This window comes from Chanodichthys erythropterus, chromosome 3, assembly GCF_024489055.1.
Source record: "Chanodichthys erythropterus isolate Z2021 chromosome 3, ASM2448905v1, whole genome shotgun sequence".
NCBI classification, from domain to species: domain Eukaryota; kingdom Metazoa; phylum Chordata; class Actinopteri; order Cypriniformes; family Xenocyprididae; genus Chanodichthys; species Chanodichthys erythropterus.
Window position 1 is genome coordinate 57372435 of NC_090223.1, and position 21188 is coordinate 57393622.

The 21188-nt window shown below is 39.8% G+C and overlaps 1 protein-coding gene across 1 annotated transcript; it reads right to left on the reverse strand.

The window, feature by feature from the left end:
- Positions 1 to 12305: 12305 nt before the first annotated feature.
- LOC137004999 (gastrula zinc finger protein XlCGF57.1-like) lies at positions 12306 to 20461 on the reverse strand. The gene is made up of 3 exons (XM_067365744.1): positions 19719 to 20461; positions 19323 to 19553; positions 12306 to 12552 (listed from the first exon to the last, which is right to left on the reverse strand). Exons 1-3 carry the CDS (start codon positions 20459 to 20461, stop codon positions 12306 to 12308), a joined length of 1221 nt encoding a protein of 406 aa, XP_067221845.1.
- Positions 20462 to 21188: the final 727 nt, after the last annotated feature.

Consider the following 21188-nt stretch of genomic DNA (forward strand, 5'->3'; position numbering starts at 1 on the left):
ACAGCTAGCTCTCTCATTCCCACTAGTAACATCCATGAAATCACTGAGTCTGTGAGTATCACAGTATGAGAATCATTTGAATTCACTATGAGCTGACATATTACTACATATTGAATATTACTATAATTAGTGGTGGACAAAGTACACAAATCAAGAACTTGAGTAAAAGTACAGATATATATTATGAAATATGTATCTGTATCATATGACTCAAGTGAAAGTATTTAGTGCTCCTTTTCAGTTTTACTTGAGTGAAAGTACAAAAGTAATTGATTTTTAATGAACTGAAGTAAAAAAAGGTCTGTGTACTTTTGCGTCCATTCGTTTTTTTTTAAAAGAGAAATGAAATATGGAAAATGCGGTTTCTTTGTTTTTTATTTTAACATTGATGAATAGAATTAGCAGATACAAGCCAATTTTCTTTATGCAAGATTAATATGTAAAAATGCTAAATTTAATTTCCAGTGTTTTGCGTCAAACACACAGACGCTAAAGCGCCCTCTAGTGCCTTTTCCTCTGCCGTCAATAGAATGACTCGCTTCAAGAGCCAGCCTAAATGACATTGATTCATTTTCACTCATTAAATTACTATTATTATTATTTGTACATTTATATTTTAACATTACATTTCTAAACCTTATAGCTTCTTGTTTAGTGCTCTAACATGATCGAGTTCCCACTTGTGGTCTCAATCCCGTCATTTTTATGTGAATAAAGGCCAAAACGACATCTAAATTACTGTGACTTTTTCATCTGGCTCTGTTAGGTGTTTTATATTGTTTTATATTGACAAATTGTTTGGGATTAGGAGTCACTTTATAGCTATGCTGTTATGCTGTATATGAAAATATACCAACATTTGTTATGATGACAAAATTATACCCCAAAATGTGATTTCGTGAAGACAAAATTCCCATGCCCTTTGCCTCAGTGGAGGTTTGACATGAAATATTTCTCAATTCTCATTGAAAGCAAGGCATTACACCCGCGTCGCTGGGACATTAATTCTTTATGTGGCTTAATCCTAAAAACATCTGCTATAACTGCAACGTAAACGAAATAGAAGGACAATATAAAGTTATGCCTTTATAATGGTTTCTACAAGTGGAAAACGCTGAACGTTGAAAGCGCGTTGCCCTCGACCTGATCTGCTTGTCTGCATTAGTGTTTTCTTCATAACTTATTTTCTAGGAAAATGCTTAACGTGTTATTAATTGTGTTCATAGTGGGCTGCTTATAAGGTGCAGTGAATTTGGTCCTCCAATATCACCTACATTAAGCCACATTAAGGATTTTTCATGTTAAGCACTTAGAATGTCCCGCTTTGCTGGATGCGTTTGCTGCCAGTATCTCTTGGACATGCGGCAGTATCGGACCCCTCGTGAGTGAGAAGCGTGTGGAAATCAAGTCAAGATAGGGTGACCACCCGTCTCACATTTTGCAGGACAGTCCCGAAATTGGGAGCTTTGTCCTGCGTCCCGCAAGACTTAAGTAGTGTCCCGCATTTAATTTATGTCTGTAATTTTTTTTCATCCCTGAAATTACAATACCACAGTAATAAATAAAATAAAAACTAGGAGCATTTAAAAATCTATTTGTGCAGCCGTCATATTCTAGCTGTGAAAATAACCAGCGCAATCATAGAGAGAGGTTTACCGCTGATGACAACTGAGTGGACAGCGCAAAGAGCAGGCCTCATCAAAGTCAGTAAACACAACTACACCAGCAAGGATTTCGTCTTCCATACCGGACAAGAACCTCAAGAGCTGCTCAAAGCTGCCCAAATCGATGATTTAAAGCAGTGGTCGCCAACCCGTCGATCGCGATCGACCGGTCGATCTTTATCACTGTTCCAGTAGCTCGCGAAAATAACAGAAATATGAGTACAAAAATACATTACATTTCTCCAGTCTTTGTACTGTATTTTTGTATTTATTTTTATGTTATTTTCTGGAACTACTGGGGCAGACCGATAAAGGTAAATAGCCCACATTACGTCTGAGTCTGTAAACGGCCGTTAACAAGAGGCCAGAGACGCTGAAGACGGACGCGAAGAGGAGAAAATTCTGTAGCAGGCAGAGCAGCTCACTGTTCACGATGCTCGAAATATAGGAAGAAAATATTGAATAAATATTGAATTGGGGGTGAGGGATTAGGAATTCATCTCTAAAAGGAGATCAGTCTTCAGGAAGATTTAGATGGCAATGGCATTTTATTTTCCTCTTACTTCCGAATAAAGTAGCTAATTATTAGCGCATTTCAGCTTTGTTTACAGCGGTAACCAAGGAAACACTGTATCACTGCTGCTCCATAAGCGCCACCTGCTGTCAGAGAGTGAATCTGCATCTCATTCAGCCTGCTGTTTTTTTTTCATGCCTTTTTTGTGTGTGTAGCATTTATAATTTCACAAAGATAAAGTCAGACCGTACTGTTTTTGCTTTAAATCTTGAAATGAAATCTAATTCAAATAAAAACCCTGCTGAAAAATCCAGCTAAAACCAGCCTAAGCTGGTTGACTGGTCTTAGCTGGTTTAAGCTGGAAGTAGCTGGTTTTAGCTTGTCTCCCAGCCTGGGTTAGCAGGTGTTCAGCTGGTTTAAGCTGGTCAAAAGTCAAAACCCCTCTAAAACCAGCTATGACACTGACCAGGCTAGGAGACCAGTTAAAACCAGCTAAGCCAGGCTGGGAGACCAGCCAAAACCAGCCTGACCATCTTAGGCTGGTTTTAGCTGGATTTTTCAGGAGGGAAAACAACTGCTCATGCAACGTGCGTAGCATCTTTGTTTGGATTGTGATTAAAAAGCAGTGGTTCCCTCTAATTTGAAATGGCTATATATTTTTGTTTATTATAATAATATTAATAATAAATATCTGCAACCAGTATCAGAATCGGCCAATTTGCTTGTAAAAAAAAAATAAATAAATAGGCTAAATAATTCAGAATCTACATTGACCACGAAAAAATACTAAATACAATCTGGGCTGTCTTTTTCTATGAAGTAGATCTTGTCTTTCAAAAAGGTCGAGGTCAGGGATCTTGGGCTTAAAAAGGTTGGTGACCACTGATTTAAAGCATGTAACCATCCATCCTGATGTTAAATATTTCCAACGAAAGGCGGCGATCAAGCGCCACACACGGAATTGGTCGAGCACCTACAGAAAAACGAGATATTCTCCATTTGTTTTAACCAATACAAAATTGCGAAATTCTTCACACGTTAATAGTTCATTTAATGCGGGTTTTATGGCGTTATTATAATCAAACATGTCGAGAGCGCATTATTGTATCACGAGAGCTCATCAAATGCGCGAGCAGGAATCTCTCCGCTCACAGGCGGATTCCCTTGCACAAAACTGGACATACATATTTGTGTACATTTGCGCGCTCAAACTTTGTCCTCCTGCATGCAGCCGTGAATCTATCTTCTCTCCAGGATTTAATGTTGCCATAAGCGCAACATTATGGGCACCCACCGGCAGAAACATTAATCTGCCAAGTTTGCCAACAGATGTAATTTACTAAATAAATTATTTAGTACATATAGCGTAATAGTTGTACATTTATCTGTTTAACTTCCACGTGTCCCGCAAAATCACATCTACTGTCCTGCAACAGATCAATAGCCAGGTGGTCACCCTAAGTCATGTATTATCATGTTTCAGAGACACGGCTCTCGAAAGTGTGGGAAAAAGAACAATTTTACAAAAAAGAACTTGTAAATTGACATTTTTTCGACTTTAATCTGTCATTTTTTAATTTTGGTTTATAAAGATGCAAAACGTAATAAACAAAAATCTGAAAATAAGTCAATATTTATTTTGTGCACATGAAATTTGTATTCGGTTTTAATTAAAATTTTGGTATTCATCATAGCATTTAAAAATACAACAACCGTTCGTTTTTTGTTTTTCTTGACGTGGTTAAACTAAAAAGGAATTGTGTGTTGACAAACAATATAAAAACAGACAAAACATATAGGGCTAAATAACATTTTAAATAATTGCTGCAACAGTGGGGAAGATGAACGTGCATGTGTTATATGAATTGGTGTTAGAGTTGCACGATTATGGATAAAACGAGAATTAAGATTTTTATTTGTTTCTTTCAAAGAAAAATAATGATTCTGAATAGACAACTAAACAAAATTGTGTATAATTATTTACTAGAGGACAAAATATTAATTTCTGCAGTCTATTTAAAAATATTTAATTAATTAATTTAAAAAATAGGGTTGAATGAATGATTTAATGACTTACTCATAACTTGATGAATCAATGTTTTTGAACAAATCCTTTGAAGGAATCATTCAATGTCAAATACATTTTAACAGTCACTTGTTGCCTCCTAGTGGCGTAATGACGTAATTCATACAACAGTTATTTGAAGTGGCAAGTTAGTTTTAAAATGTTATTTGATCTGTTTGAATCAAGATCTGTAGACACATTGATGTGGATGTGTTGCATTAAAGCATTTCAGTAGGCTTAAACAAATCGCCCTTTAAAGCAGATTTAGTTAAAAAACAACTGACCTAAATATGATTTTCAGTTACAATAATTAAACATCCTAAAATTCAACATTAGTAGGCTGACTTACTTTTCACCAGTCGTTCGCACACTCAGAGGATCCCCAGTTCTTGGCTAATTTTCAGTCAGACTTGTAAATTCATTCACTGGAGAGTCGCTCTGAACGGATCATTGAATCAGTGAGTTGTCGACTCGAGAACAGCTGCAATACGATCAGTCCAATTCACAAATGAAATGTTGATGTGATTTGTGAACCGATTTAACAGGATGATTGAAAAGAATCAGTTCATGCGCATCAGTTCTTTTGCATCTCCTGAGCATGTGACGATTTCTTCATTTTAAAATAAGGAGTAATGATATGTTTTATGAAATGTAGTGGAGTAAAAAGTATGATAGTATTCTTTGGAATGTAGTGAAGTAAAGATAAAGATATATAAAAAAAAACGTTAAGATGTCAGGTTTTAAATCATGTAAGTCAAATCGAAAACAAACCTTCTGTGTTTATGTAATCTGTGATTCAGCTCATTATCCGCTAATGCGGCCACGCCCACAGAGGGAGCGCTATTCAGACGCAAATTCAGTCAATACATGCATTCATCATCTCAATCGTGTATTTATTGTCTTGAAAAGTGTTTATCTGGATGTAAAAGTCATGGTTAGGGAGCTCTAGAAGACATGCAGTTAGTTCCTGTTTTCTTTTCTTCTATAGATTAATTTTAGATGAGTTTTTGTTTCTTTTAGCGCCCTCCGGCTGCAGTATGAATTGGAAACTCCATTCATGGAATAGCCTCTTCTTCTTTTAGATGAATTTGTGGACTAAAAATGCACAGAGAGCGCCCTCTGACTTCAAGTATGAATTGAAAACACCAGCGCTCATAGTAATGACAATGAATATTAAATAAATATAACTCCTCTGTATAGAAAATTGACATAAGCATATGAGAATCCAATATTTCTCCAAATGTGCATGCTTTTAAACTAAAAGCCTATATTCAGACTCTTTGCATCACAGAAATACATTATATTTTAAAGTATAATATAAAACCATTACTTTATATTGTAATAATATTTCTTTGTATGTTTCATATATTATGATGAGCTTGAGACATCACAGAAGGTTTTTTTCACAGCCTACCTGACTGAAATGCCTCATTAATATGCAAGTCATTTCAGCTCATTACTATTTGATTCTTTTGTCTTCTCAGGTGAGAATGGCCCATTATTCAGTAGTGATTCACGCCTCCATGCATACTGTTTCTTGGCAAAAAGTGTCTTACAAAAACTAAATCAATATATTGTTTTATATGAAAGAGTAGTCAGCATAATTTTTACATAATTCTGAAGCAAAAACTCTAGTCTACAACCTCCAATACCCTAAAGTATTGTAAACACAGATTTACTATACTTTTTTGGCCTTATTTCAGTGACTTAAGTTTTTTTTTTTTTCAATAACCATGCATAAATGTTATTCCTTCAAAAACACAAACATGTACATACATGTTCCTCACATATTATTGTAGCCTAGTTTGTGCTGAATACAGTGTAATGACACTTTTTCCATTAATATGTTTATGAACAACTGAAAAAGCACAAATGTCAGGGCATGTCAAAACTTCTCCAGGCCCCAAATCAGCCTCAGACTCCAGAGGGTTAAGGTAGTGGTGAACAGTCGGCTCCACGATCTTGGCCTGGTTTAAACCTGGCCAAGACAGCATCCTCGCCATCTGGTTGAGGAAGCCCCGGCTGGCCAGGTCCGTCTGCTCCGCCGCCATGTAGCCAATGAAGTGGCCGATCCTGTAAATCTTCGAGGCCACGTTGTTGACCAGCCTAGGTCTGGGATCTGCGCCCTCCTGATGGCCGCCCTACTCCTTGAGGAGGACGTCTGCGCAAAAAGAAAACGCAAAAGAACAATGGGGTCAGAACAAACAAGGCTGCAGAGCGAGACGGAGAAATGACAGAGCGCGGTACTCACTCAGAGCCACCACGTGGTCTGGGAAGGGGTGCTTCTCCTGCTGCTGAGGGGAGGATGTCGACGCCTTAGCCGCAGACTGGGGGGCGGGGGCCTGGGGACCCTGGTCCTGGCAGGATGGTTCCTCAAAGGTGAGGGCCAGGGGCTCGTCCAGCACCAGCTTCCTCTCCTCTTTGTTCATCACTCCATGGCTCACCACCAGGTGCTGGCTCAGATGGCTGTAGCCACGGTGGCAAAGTGGAAAATCGCTATAAAAATAAAATATATATAATATATAATAATAATCTATTCAAAAGTATCCAAAATAAAACTGCAGAAGGCATCAGTGCAGATGTATGGGTGAGGGTGTAAGGTGAAAAGGCATGTGGTGCAAATTAAAAAGTGTAAATGAATGACAAAGATTGTTGGGGCAGAAGCCTTTTATACTCTTTCAGGTCCAACCTCGGTTCAAAGGGATGAGAAAGAGGATCAAGGAAAAGGCCAACCAATCAGGGATGGGAAATTGGATCCAACCTCAGTTCAAAGGGATGGGAAATTGGAACGAGTATTGCATCACTCTTCCCATTTATTTAAAGATGCAGTGCTTATAGATGATATTTCCCATTTAATATCAGTTTTTATGGATTAAAACACTCTGTACTACACGTTGTTGACCAGCCTAGGTCTGGGATCTGCGCCCTCCTGATGGCCGCCCTACTCCTTGAGGACTCAACTGAACAGATTCATCTACTTTTACAAGTCATTCGAATGCTTAACTGGCATAGAAAAGGCAGTGTCTGTGGACCCGTTATTTGGCGGCCATTACATAATTGACAAGTGGGATGCTTTTGGTTGTGTGGGATCTAGCTCCCGAACCTGAAGGCCCCCGACCTCAGGGTTGGGCTCGTTCGACAGGGGCCCCCGAGACCTTTCCAACGAGACCCTCCACGAGATCCGGGGCCACTGAGTTCCCGAGATAAAGTTTCAACACAAAAAAAGACCATAACTCTGGGACCCAAAAAGCTACCCTAGCAGCACTGGTCTCGTTCAAACCAACTAATCGAGTTCTACAGACGGTTCAAATTTCAGGACGATCTGCTGCGTCTCCGTGGACATATTCAACCAAAACGATCCAGCACTTTTCAAAATGGTGGCCCCCATAGAAAAGCTCTATTCTCGACCAACTTTTGCTCATAACTCAGAACCGCAAAGCCCCAGAGCGCTCAAACTTTGGTCAAAAACTCCCCTCTGGCCCACGTTCTGAACACAACCGTTGCGGGCCCCCGGGATGCCCCCTGGCAGATCGCGGCTCCACGAGGTGCCGAACTTTCATTCGAGTGCTTAATTTGCATAGAACGGGCAGTGTCCACATCCATAAACACTGTGTCTGCAGACCCGTTATTTGGTGGCCACTACATAATTGTGAAGCGGGACATTATTCTGTTTTGGTCAATAAAAGCCTTAAATTTGGGGTTAGGACCTGGGGGCGTCGAACACTAGTATGTGGGGTCCTCGGTAAGGACGTGTCAAAGAGCCGAATTTCTCTGAATTCACTGAAAATTACAAAACGTGATCGTTCCGCTTCTTGACCTTTCAACCCCCGGCGAGGTTGTAGGAACACCAAACTTTTCAGCCCGACTCGGAGCATCGTGGTGAAAAGACAAATGGCGCCCCCTGGCCGATTGGCCTTTTCTAATCAGCGTCCGTGAAACCGCTATGGCAAACCCATGCAAATAATTGGCGACTTGGATTTTGCTACCAAGGTCCCAGGAGCCCCAAATTTTGCACGGTGGCTCTTGGGGCCCCCCTGGGCAACAGGCTGAAAGTGCCTGGCTCTAGGGCCCAGGGAACAAAATTTGAGCCTTTAACCCCAATTCCTGTCAAGATCCTCTGTCACTCTTAGGTCGACAGAGGATTCTGATTGATTTTTGGTTCTAAACGACCAACTTTTTTCGAGAAGGTCAAAATCTCAAATCTCGAGATGCCATGACCTTTCGTCTCTGTAGGGGAGCCGTCCCATGCTCCATTTTAAAAGCCTACCGCCTTGGTGGATGCGCTACGCTTTTTTTTTGACCTTTCGACCCCTGAAAGAGGTTGTAGGGCCAGCAAACTTTTCTGCCCGACTCGGGGGATTGTTGCGAGAAGATAAACGGCGCCCCCTAGTGGATCGGCCCTTTCGAAGCGGTGTCTGCAAAACCGCTATGACAAATAATGGGTGAGTGGGATTTTGCATGTTTGTCACACTTTAATGTTTCAGATCATCAAACGAATTTAAATATGAATCAACTATAACACAAATAAACAACATGCAGTTTTTAAATGAAGGTATTTACTTATGAAGGGAAAACAAAATCCAAACCCACATGGCCCTGTGTGAAAAAGTGCCTTTAAAATGTTCAAGCGAATTTGACACGCGATTCGCGTGAACATTTTTCACACAGGGCCATGTGGGTTTGGATTTTGTTTTCCCTTCATAAGTAAATACCTTTTTTTAAAAAAAAAAAAAAGTGTGTTCAGACGCGAATTTATGTCATGGGAGGGGCTTCTGCCTGGTGTGCTACCCAGTGTATTTGCTGGCCTCCTTGCTAGATAATGGCAGATATGGATGTTGCTGAGAGAGTGGGTTGCCTTTATTTACTCCGGAAAGTCCATCAGCGGTGTCGGCGGGCTCGCCGTGTCTGGGTTCACAATATTATTCAGAGATGCTCCCAGATTGGTGACTTTCACCATTTACTCCAGGAACTGCATCTGGATGACAGCCACTTTCAGCAGTACTTCCGTCTGTCTCTGTCCCAGTTTGACGACCTGTTGGCCCGCATTGGTGCGCGGATTTCATACCAGGACACCAACTACAGGCACTCAATTCTTCCATCTGTCTTCGATCAGTAAATACTAATATATTCTGTTCTGGTTGGATTAATTAACATTTGTCTACAACATGAGGTGATCCGAGCCGATTTTAAGCATAACCTATTACCGTTATATAGGGGAGAGTGGGGTAAATTGAGCCATTTTTTGCTCAAGTGGTCTTTGTGCCAAGCCAATAGAAGGCATATTTACAATGATAATATCTTTACGTGTTTAAAAATATTTCCTATCAAACGAGACTATTAGAATTTATCTCTGACATAGATTTTGAAAAATAGGGGCTCTCAAAATAATTGGTCATGTGTCTTAACTTGCCCCAAGTATCTTACCAATCAATCTCACCCCACTCTCACCTATATATATATATTTTTGCACTTTGATCTGTAATCAATAGATATGAAGTTGACTGTCTAATATAATTTATTTTGCAAAAGTTTGTGATTCCATGTCCAGGTACTCCTATCTGTAATCAATATGCATGTACTAGTAAATTATTGTTCAATTATTGCTATCTAAAAACTTTTGCTAAAACAGTTTGGTAAAGTAAAACATTAAGGGTTAGTCCATATAATTATTACTTAGTACTATATAAGTACAGGTACATTTTTAGTATTTATAACTGTTTTTTCAGATTTCTTGCCACTGGGGACTCATTCAGGACCATTGCCAGCAGCTTCCAGGTTGGTGTCTCCACAGTCTGCAGCATCATCCCCGACGTGGTCACTGCCATCTGGGACTGCCTGGTGGGGAAGTTTATGGCTGTGCCCTCCACAGATGACCGGAGGTCCATTGCGGAGGACTTCCATCAGCAGTGGAACTTCCCGCTCTGCTGTGGAGCACTGGACGTCAAACACATCGTTCTAAAGGCACCCCCCAACTCAGGATCCCAGTTCCACAACTATAAGGGAACTATAGTTCTCCTTGTGGTTGTGGATGCACACAGTCACTTCCGGGTGATTGATATTGGGGGATACGGCAGGACGAGCGATGGTGGGATACTGGCCAACTCCGCCTTTGGTCAGGCGCTTCGTAGTGGCACACTCCATCTGCCACCTGACCATCCAATACCTGGAGTGGACCACAGAGGACCCCAGCCCCAAGTCTTTGTTGCAGATGAGGCCTTCCCACTCCAAAAAAACCTGATGCGGCCATTCCCTGGGTGTGTCCTTCCCAGAGAGAAGCGCATCTTCAACTACCACCTCTCCCGAGCCCGGCTGGTGGTGGAGGATGCCTTTGGGATACTGTCTGCGCAGTGGAGGCTGTACCGCCGACTGCTTGAGGTCCACCCTGAAGTTGCGGAGAAATGTGAAGGTGACATGTGTTCTCCACAATTTTATAAGGTCCTCAACAGCGAGACAGGTACCTGCAGTGGGGGAGGTTGTGGCCACCGGAGGAACCACTACCAGGTCTGGGACGGGTTGCAGCCAATAACTCCTCCAGAGAGGCACTCCAGGTGAGAGACACCTTTATGGCCCACTTTACTGCAGAGGGAGCAGTCTCATGGCAGCCCACTGAATAATTTATTCTATCATGTCCTCCCATGGACTGACCCACAACGGTTCTTTTAAAAGCCACCCACAAAACCACAAAGAGCTTGACTATCTATATATAATTATATCTCTTTTATAACCATACCTTGGATTGAAATGTGGTGTTCTCCTGTGTTTTCCCTGTTTGCAGGTAATGGCTGCACCTTAACTCACTTACATTTATCAGGAGGTTCCAAAGTGACTCTACTGTTGCCTTGGTTCCAGGCCTCGTCAGCTCCATCACAACATGCACATTTATTTATTTCCTGAGTCATAACTGTCACATAACACTAACCTTTGCTGAGTGGCAGGTTGTCCACAATAGCTGATAAGGTGAAGTGATTAAAACATGATAAATAGTACAACTTAAATAATTTTTTGCACAGGTCTGTTTAAAAAAAAAAAAAAAAATTGTTGTCTTGCTATACTTATGGCAAACATTTGTTGTATGTCATATTGCAAAAACACAGTAATCTAATCTTACTGAATAAATAAAATTACTGGAAATAATGTTTCCTATGAGAAATATAATGGTTTACTCTGTTGTGTACCACACCAAACCTTTGGTCACTACAAATATAGAATTAATAAAAACATAAAAATGACAAGTTAACATTAATAATAACTTTAATAATATAAAAATAACATTTGAACTATTTACATGTGAGACAGGAATAAAAAGGACCATGCATTGGAAGAGGGACACAAATGACAGAGGAGAAAGGAGACAAAGTCTGTTTCATTCCCTGCAGAGATTGCTGCCTCATTTAATTAAAAAACACCTACTCTTTAGGCTCCAATGTCTCCAAGTTAAGCAGAACAGTGCTGCTTTCATAAATTAATTTATGAATTTGAAATTTGACAAATTCCTTCTTCAACTTCTGCAGGGACGGAAGCAGACTTCAGTGCTGCCAACAGCTCCTTCTCAAAATTAATGGGCTCCTCCCGGGGCCTTCTCCTCCTCCTCGTTGGTGGTACTGTAAAGAAAATGGTGCAATGAGAACGTTGAAAGCTGAAACCTGATTTTAAGATGTTCACAGAAAAGGTTAACTGAAAACAAAACAAGACTGTGACATTTTTAGTATTAAAAATCTCAAATAAGTCTGGCAGTTCAAATGAGCAAAAACTCTACTCTATTGAGCAGAAATTAATACTGTTTATTGGAAGCATGTCTGCAAATTAATAAATGCCTGTACACACCTGTGGGTACAGCAGCTGAAGATGATGGGCCAGCCTGAGCAGGAGAAGCAGCAGCAGGACTCGGGCTCTGGTGGAGGGGACCCAGGCTCACTGCCTTCCAAAAAATCAGCTGGCTCTATCATGACAATAATACATATTTAATACAAAACATTTGCATATTGCACTGGCTAGAGAGATCCTTTCGTTGTTCACCTGGAATATAATAATACACAATAGTTTTTCTGTGTGGCTACACTTGTCAACACACCTCTTGTCTCCGATAGCCCTGCTGCTTCTGCCTGATCTGGGTGGTCAAACCCTGCGGGGTCTGCTCATCCCTGTCGCTACTCTCTATATTCCCGCTCAAGGGGTCGAGGAAGGACAGGACCACAGAGTACTTCCACATTTTGGCTGACTCTGCTGCTGACCCACTTCTTTTCACTGTCTCCTTTCTCCTCTCTTTCAAATATGTGTCCCTCAGACTTCCATCTCGTTCTGCACAGATCCTCTGAATAAACACATCATCTCGTCAGTTGGAAACTAGTAGCGGCAATTTAGCTCAGTTATGCCGGACGGCTTTTTCTAGCTAGCAGGCGGGCTAGTATCAACGGCTAAAATCATGCAAAGCGTTTTACAACTTTCTAGATTGTCCAATTTCCTCGCTTATCCTCTTCCAGGCAAGGTCCTTTTTATTCCTGTCTCGATAAAAATATGACACATCATAGAGCTCAGGGTGGCCACACACAGTGACTATTAATTTGTCCTCCATCTTTGTTCTGGTCTCCACCCCTGATCACGTCATAAACACGTGAATACCAAAGCAGAGTCCCTGATTCGTTAACGCGCTGCGAAGCGGGCGTCAGACGCGTGAGCGTTCAATCTGCGCCGTGCCATTCGTACCTCAACGGCTGGTTCGCGCCGCGCTAGATGCTTAATTCGCGCCGCAGGATGTCTAGATGCTCGTTCACATTGACTTAACATGTAAATCAGACGCCCCAGACGCGTTTGTTGTGAACGCAGCATTACAGCGCTGTGGAGGAATTTAGGCCCACTCATCTTTGCAGAATTGTTGTAATTCAACCACATTTGAGGGTTTTCAAGCATGAACCGGTCATGCCACAGCATCTCAATAGGATTGAGCTTCGGAATTTGACTACGCCACTCCAAAAATTTATTTTGTTTTCTTTAGCCATTCAGAGGTGGACTTGCTGGTGTGTTTTGGATCATTGTCCTGCTGCAGAACCCAAGTTCACTTTAGCTTGAGGTCACGAACAGATGGCCGAACACTGTCCTTCAGGATTTTTTGGTAGACAGCAGAATTCATGGTTCCATTTATCACAGCAAGTCTTCCAGGGGCTCGTTTCAATAAGGAGGTTCAACCAACTCTGAGTTAGAACTTGAATGGAAAACTCTTTGAGTTGAATTGAGTTAGTTCAATCAAATCTGAGTAGGTTGGCTGAGTAAAGCGCGTGCACCACGACTATGAAAAGCCGTCATCAATGGAGCTCCGATATTACGATTCACCATGGCAACAGCACATGACAAAAGGACATACTTCTGAGTCAATGCAAGTTTAATTCTTATCACTGTTATAATATCAAATGTGAAAACTGGTAGAATGGTAAGCTATTGAACTAATGTTTATTTTCATGGTATCCCACATGCAAAAAAAAAAGATTAAAAAAAAATAATTTAACAGGATGCAATAATAAGAGTGTAAATGATTTTCATCATTATTAAACACTCGTTAGGCAATTTACTTCCACTTTTAGAACATTTTCTTCATTTTTAGCAAAACAGCCCCAGACCATCACACTGCCACCACCATATTTTACTGTTGGTATGATGTTCTTTTTCTGAAATGCTGTGTTACTTTTATGCCAGATTTAAATGGGACATACACCTTCCAAAAATTTCAACTTTTGTCTCCTCAGTCCACATAGTATTTTCCCAAAAGTCTTGGGGATCATTAAGATGTTTTCTGGCAAAACTGAGCATTTATGTTCTTTTTGCTCAGCAGCGCTTTTCATCTTGGAACTCTGCCATGCATGCCATTTTTGCCCAGTCTCTTTCTTATGGTGGAGTCATGAACACTGACCTTAACTGAGGCAAGTGAGGCCTGCAGTTCTTTGGATGTTATTGTGGGGTCTTTTGTGAACTCTTGGATGAGTTGTCACTGCAGAAAAGTTTGGCAGTCCTACAACCTTGTTCGGGGGTCAAAAGGTCAAATAAGGGACGAGCTTGTTTTTAATTTTCACTGAATATTTATTCTTTATGTGGTGATGCAATCAACCATTTTTGGTTAATGAGGGCGAAATGGTACATTCCACTGGTATAAAAAGGGATGAGTCTGACATCTAAGGAAGCGCATCATTCGGGATCTCGGGAGTTTACGTAATTTCTGGTGCGCAGTGTTTGTCCTAGAGGTAAGAGCTTCTGGTGGCAGTTGCATTTCGTGGGTCCCCGGCCAATTTCCGGGGTGGCGTAGTCCATTTTATTTGTTGCCATAATTGACGCTGTTGAGTTTTTGATAACAGACTGCCACACTTACAGGTGCTGGTCATATAATTAGAATATCATCAAAAAGTTGATTTATTTCACTAATTCCATTCAAAAAGTGAAACTTGTATGTTATATTCATTCATTACACACAGACTGATATATTTCAAATGTTTATTTCTTTTAATTTTGATGATCATAACTGACAACTAAAGAAAATCCCCAAATCAGTATCTCAGAAAATTTGAATATTGTGAAAAGGTTCAATATTGAAGACACCTGGTGTCACACTCTAATCAGCTAATTAACTCAAAACACCTGCAAAGGCCTTTAAATGGTCTCTCAGTCTAGTTCTGTAGGCTAGACAATCATGGGGAAGACTGCTGACTCGACAATTGTCCAAAAAACAACCATTGACACCTTGCACAAGGAGGGCAAGACACAAAAGGTCATTGCAAAAGAGTCTGGCTGTTCACAGAGCTCTGTGTCCAAGCACATTAATATAGAGGCAAAGGGAAGGAAAAGATGTGGTAGAAAAAAAAGTGTACAAGCAATAGGGATAACAGCACTCTGGAGAGGATTGTGAATCAAAACCCATTCAAAAATGTGGGGGAGATTCACAAAGAGTGGACTGCAGCTGGAGTCAGTGCTTCAAGAACCACTACGCACAGACATATGCAAGACATGGGTTTCAGCTGTCGCATTCCTTGTGTCAAGCCACTCTTGAACAACAGACAGCATCAGAAGCGTCTAAAGACAAAAAGGACTGGACTGCTGCTGAGTGGTCCAAAGTTATGTTCTCTGATGAAAGTAAATTTAGCATTTCCTTTGGAAATCAGGGTCCCAGAGTCTGCAGGAAGAGAGGAGAGGCACACAATCCACGTTGCTTGAGGTCCAGTGTAAAGTTTCCACAGTCAGTGATGGTTTGGGGTGCCATGTCATCTGCTGGTGTTGGTCCACTGTGTTTTCTGAGGTACAAGGTCAACGCAGCTGTATACCAGGAAGTTTTAGAGCACTTCATGCTTTCTGATGCTGACCAACTTTATGGAGATGCAGATTTCATTTTCCAACAGGACTTGGCACCTGCACACAGTGCCAAAGCTACCAGTACCTGGTTTAAGGACCATGGTATCCCTGTTTTTAATTGGCCAGCAAACTCACCTGACCTTAACCCCATAGAAAGTCTATGGGGTATTGTGAAGAGGAAAATGTGATATGCCAGACCCAACAATACAAAAGAGCTGAAGGCCACTATCAGAGCAACCTGGGCTCTCATAACACCTGAGCAGTGCCACAGACTAATTGACTCCATGCCACGCCACATTGATACCGTAATTCAGGCAAAAGGAGCCCCAACTAAGTATTGAGTGCTGTACATGCTCATACTTTTCATGTTCATACTTTTCAGTTGGCCAAGCTTTCTAAAAATCCTTTCTTTGTATTGCATGTAGCATGTTCGACCAGCCCATACTAGAGCCAATCAGCACTCCGGATCTTGCTGGTAGTACAAGATGTCAGATTTTGTGACATTGCTCTGACTTTGATTTTCAAACCGGAAGACAGAAATCGTTTTGAAAATGCCAAAATAACTAATTTCAATTAATGAGTACCTTTAGTGTTTTCAGTGATGTGCAGCCTATACATATCTGTTCAAAGCTCAAAAAATGGGTCCAGGGCAAGGCGGCAGACCTCAGAAAGCGGGTTGACAGACTAAGTGGGGCCCTCAGAGATGTGACTTGCCGCTACCGCCTGCTGAAGAGGAGGTTGCAAGACAACCCCTTGCCTGGCCCTTGGAGGAACCAGCCGACCTCACAGCAGCAAAGCTTTTTTGAGTTTACGGAGCTTCATGTCCGCTTCAGGTATAATTTAGTGAACTTTAAAAAATTTTTTGGCACAACTTCAACCACTAAAATGGAGTAAATTCAAAAAAATTTAAAAGCATTAAGTTAACTTTCTAATTTTTAGTGTAGATACTAAATACCATTCAAAACGTCTATAAACATGAACACAATCACATTTAATAATTTTATTGGAAACTTGTTTAAAGTTCATAGTGATTGTTCTGATCTCATGAAGTCTCACGGTTTGAATGGAATATATAATGGACTAGAAAAAACTATTTGAAATGTATATGATACTGGATATCAAAGGTGAAACTTAATAATGTAGACAGACAACTATCTTATTTAAATGTCAGTCATGTGTAAGGTGAAAATTTATTAGGCATTCAAAAACTATTGAGAAAATAAAAACTTGGAAAGTTCAAAAAGCAAATATGCTAGACAACTTCATGGCTTTCAGACTAAAACTATTTCTGATGCAAGCAGAACCAGTGTAAAATAAAACTGACAATAACAATGAGTTATATAAAAGGAGTCATGAGTTTAATCAATCATTGATTGAAGCAGATACAAAAAGAAGAAAAGGTGAAAACAAAGACTGCCAAATCATCAGCAAAGGCCAGTTTCAAAGCTACATTAAGTATATCTTGCAGGAAGAGAAATTAGTTGTTCTAATAAAAAAACAATGAAGAATGAGTTAAAAAATAATATCAGATTCAGGCTTTCTGAACTATGGAAGCACAAGAATATTGAGTTCATTTAAAAAATGACTACTTCCCTTCATAAAAGTGAACTTAGAATTAAAGTTGAACATTAGTGTCAGCATGAAATCAAAATTGACCCTGTTCACTTTGTTATTACTAGTCTTGTGGTGAACAATTAATCCATGCAAGTTAATACACTGAAAAAAATTGTTTTTCGTGGTAATCTTTAATCAAAATCTGAAAAGTTACTGATGTCAGTTTTGACGGCATGGGTTGAAACGTATAAACCACTTCTCTGCAACGGTTAAAGTGAAAACCTAAAGTGAGCGCTAAAGTGAAACCCTTCCCTCTATTCAATATTCTGTTTACTTGGAAATACATCACAACACGGGAGAAAAGTCATTTGCAACTTCCAGTTCACGGGGACTTTAACAAACTCTTGACTGATAAAACTCAGATGTGGTTTCTCTCCGGTGTGAATCCTTTCATGCGTTTCCATAGTTCCTTACAGATTTCATCTCATCGTAGTGTAAACAATTTACAATTTTTTTTTCTCTGGTGCTCTTTCAGTTCATCATCTGTAGTCAATGACTCTTGCATATTTAACACACACTGCTGTAATGTTATGAATGAATCTTCTCCTTTGTGTGAACCTTTCAGTGATTCTTCAGGACTGATGCCCGATGTTTACCACACTGATCATAGTTAAATGGTCTTTCTTCAGAAGGTAGATGCAATTTCAGAGCAAAATCCGTTTCTTTCCAGTGTTAACTCTCATGTGAATCTTCAGCCTTGATTTACATGTGATTTTTTTTATTTTTACACTGAAGGTGACAGATTTTTTTGCCTTGTTTTTCCTTTTTTTGTTCATATCCATCAGGTCTAAAAGAAACATTAAATCATGTGAGATTTTAAATGACAGACTAATGTGAAATGAAAAGTAACACCTAAAGTCAAAATCACTGATGAGTTCAATAGTTTAATCCCATCCAATCTGGAGTGCGTTTCCCACAGCGAACTATGGTCGCAACTTCCATTGTTACCAATAGAGTTCAATGGGATTTATGACCATAACTGACTAACGGGAAACACACTCCAGGTCGACAACTGCTGTGCATGATTATGATGCATTTTAATGTCATGAAGATGATTTGTGTTATAAATCACCAGTTTGGTCATAAAACTCTAGATCAGGGATGGACAACTCCGGTCCTGGAGGGCCAGTGTCCAGCAGAATTTAGCTCCAACCCTAATCAAACACACCTGAACCAGCTAATCAAGGTCTTTAGGATTAGTAGAAAGTTATAGGCAAGTGAGTTTTTATCAGGGATGGAGATAAACTCTGCAGGACACTGGCCCTCAAGGACCGGAGTTGTCCATCCCTGCTCTAGATGATGCAGGCGTGACATGTAATTTGACATGCAACAAAATTTCCTACACGGCACAAGCTGATTAAACCCTTGCTTCTGGAGCCAATGAGTTTGCTTGCTCAGTATTTGAATTGTGGTTCAGTGTTAGTTGTAAACTTGTAAAAAAAAAAGAAAAAAAAAAAATTCTCTAATCAACCAACAAAATGTCCTGTCACTCATCGTGACTGTTTATATAGTGCTTATAAGCCATAATTGATAAGAGGCAAATGGAGGGAATTTTTTTCCAGGACACCGGGGTTACACCCTACTCTTTACGAGAAGTGCCATGGGATTTTAATGACCACATAGCAGGGATTCTCAACTCTGGCCCATGAGACCCACCCCCTGCTGGCCTCACTAATACCTCTTCCAGCAACAGCCCAGTTTTAATAGGAAGTTTCCCATCCGAGTCCTGACCAGAATCACCCAGGTGAAAAAAAAAAAAAAAGAACATTTCTTTAATGTACTTTAAGTGCTATATTTTCACTCACTAATTTTGTACTTCTTAAGGTAATCTTAAGAACAACCCATAGTGGTTCAACAAGTGGTAACTAAATACATTTTTAAAATACAGAGATAGTATATTAAAAGCACATTTTAGTTCACGGTGTCTCAAAATAGCACAGTTGAGTACACTTAGATGATCTTAAGATTATCTTAAGAAGTACTAAAGAAGAATTTTTAGTATATTAAGTACAAAATTAGTGGACAAAAATAGAGCGCTTTAAGTACATTATAGACGTGTACTTTTTTTCCACCTAGGCAACCCTGATTAACTGTGATTGCATAGAAGTTTCTCATCACATAAAGATGAACCGCTTACCGTGATTTCAAACTGGGGTGATGTGGTTTCTCCACTGTATGGGTCTTCATGTGTATCTTCAGGTAACTTTTAATAGCAAATCTCTTTCCACACTGATCACACATGTGCAGCTTCTCTCCAGAGTGAATACTCTCATGTGTTTTCAGATTTACTGACTGAGTGAATCTCTTGTCACAGTGTGAACACTTGTAAGGTTTCTCTCCAGTGTGAATTCTCTGGTGCAGTTTCAAACAGTTTGCTGAAAGGAAAGTCTTCTTACACTCAAAGCACATGTACTCTCTCACACCAGTATGTATTTTCTCATGTGCTTTTAAACTTTGCAGCAGTGAAAAATTCTTTCCACATTGAGAACATGAATGTGGCTTCTTCGTATGAACTGTCAGATTTGTCTTCAGGTGTGATGCCGTAAGAAATGTTTTGCCCCATTGATCACATGCGAATGGCTTTTCTCCAGTATGAACTCTCATGTGAAGCTTAAGACATTGTTTGTTCGAAAATCTCTTTTCACATTGATCACATGTGAATGGCTTCTCTCCAGAGTGGATCCTCATGTGTCCTTTAAGGTGATATGATTGTGCGAAACTCTTCCCACATTGATCACATGTGAATGGCTTCTCTCCAGAATGGATCCTCATGTGGTCATCATGATTATTTTTATATGTGAAACTCTTTCCACATTGATCACATGTGAATGGCTTCTCTTCAGTATGAACTCTCATGTGAAGCACAAGACTTTGTTTGTACTGGAATCTCTTTTCACACTGATCACACTTGAATGGCTTCTCTCCGGTGTGGATCCTCATGTGTTCCTTAAGGTGTGCTGGTTGTGTGTAACTCTTCCCACACTGGTGACATGCATGGGGCTTCTCTCTAGTATGAACTCTCTTGTGAAGATCTAGATTATATTTATTTGCGAATCTCTTTTCACACTTATCACACATGAATGGCTTCTCTCCAGTATGAACTCTTGTGTGAATCTTAAGATTCTGTTTGTTCAAAAATCTCTTTTCACAATGATCACATGTGAAGGTCTTCTCTCCAGTATGAACTTTCATGTGAAGCTCAAGATTTTGTTTGGTCGAACATCTCTTTTCACACTGACCACAGGCAAATGGCTTTTCTCCAGTGTGGATCATCATGTGTCCCTTAAGGTGTACTGATTGTGTGAAACTGATCACATGTGAATAGCCTCTCTCCAGTATGAACCCTCATATGAACTTCAAGACATTGTTTTGTATTGAAACTCTTTCCACACTGAGTGCAGGTTGTAGATTTCTTGGCTCTTTTCTTTAGAAACGTCTTTTTAGTCTTTGAGCGACTCAAAGGTTTTTCTCCAGGTTTGAAAAGTTCATCCTCCACTTCACTCAGTTCTTCACTCTCCTCGCTGTCTTCCATCAGGTCTGAAAGGCAGAAAAAGTTGAATTCCATTTACAGTACATCAAAATAATAAAAAGAGAAATATGAAGTGAAGGACAAGTAAATCCTGATTAAATAGACAGCTTATAAAAAATGTTATAATCAATCAGTGATGCATTTTATACATTACTTGTCACTAAAACTTTCCATGAATGAGGAAAATTGATCTTCCAAGTATTTTTTTTTAAATATATGCACACATCCCATGTTTCTATAGTAAGAAATAATGTAATATTTGATAAACACCACAATCATATAACATATTAACATTAAATATATCAAAGTGTCATAATGTTGATAACATTTAGATTATTAAATGTATTTCTCTAAAACCTTTTTTATTCCTGCTTTCCAGTTCAAGCTTGCAGTGTCCATTGAAATGTACAAACTCAAGGTCTACAGTAACCATGGCTTTAACTAGTTTTAAACTTACAATTTTTAATTAGCATT

Bases quoted from the DNA above. Each gene is read 5' to 3' on its own strand.
- LOC137004999 (XM_067365744.1), bottom strand. From the start codon at position 20,461: ATGATGATCCACACTGGAGAAAAGCCATTTGCCTGTGGTCAGTGTGAA. The intron at 19,554-19,718 runs CCTGAAGACAAA...TTCAGCAAACTG, and splicing joins ACATTTCTTACGGCATCACA to TTTGAAACTGCACCAGAGAA. The intron at 12,553-19,322 runs GTAAGCGGTTCA...GTTTATTCAGAG, and splicing joins CACCCCAGTTTGAAATCACG to GATCTGTGCAGAACGAGATG.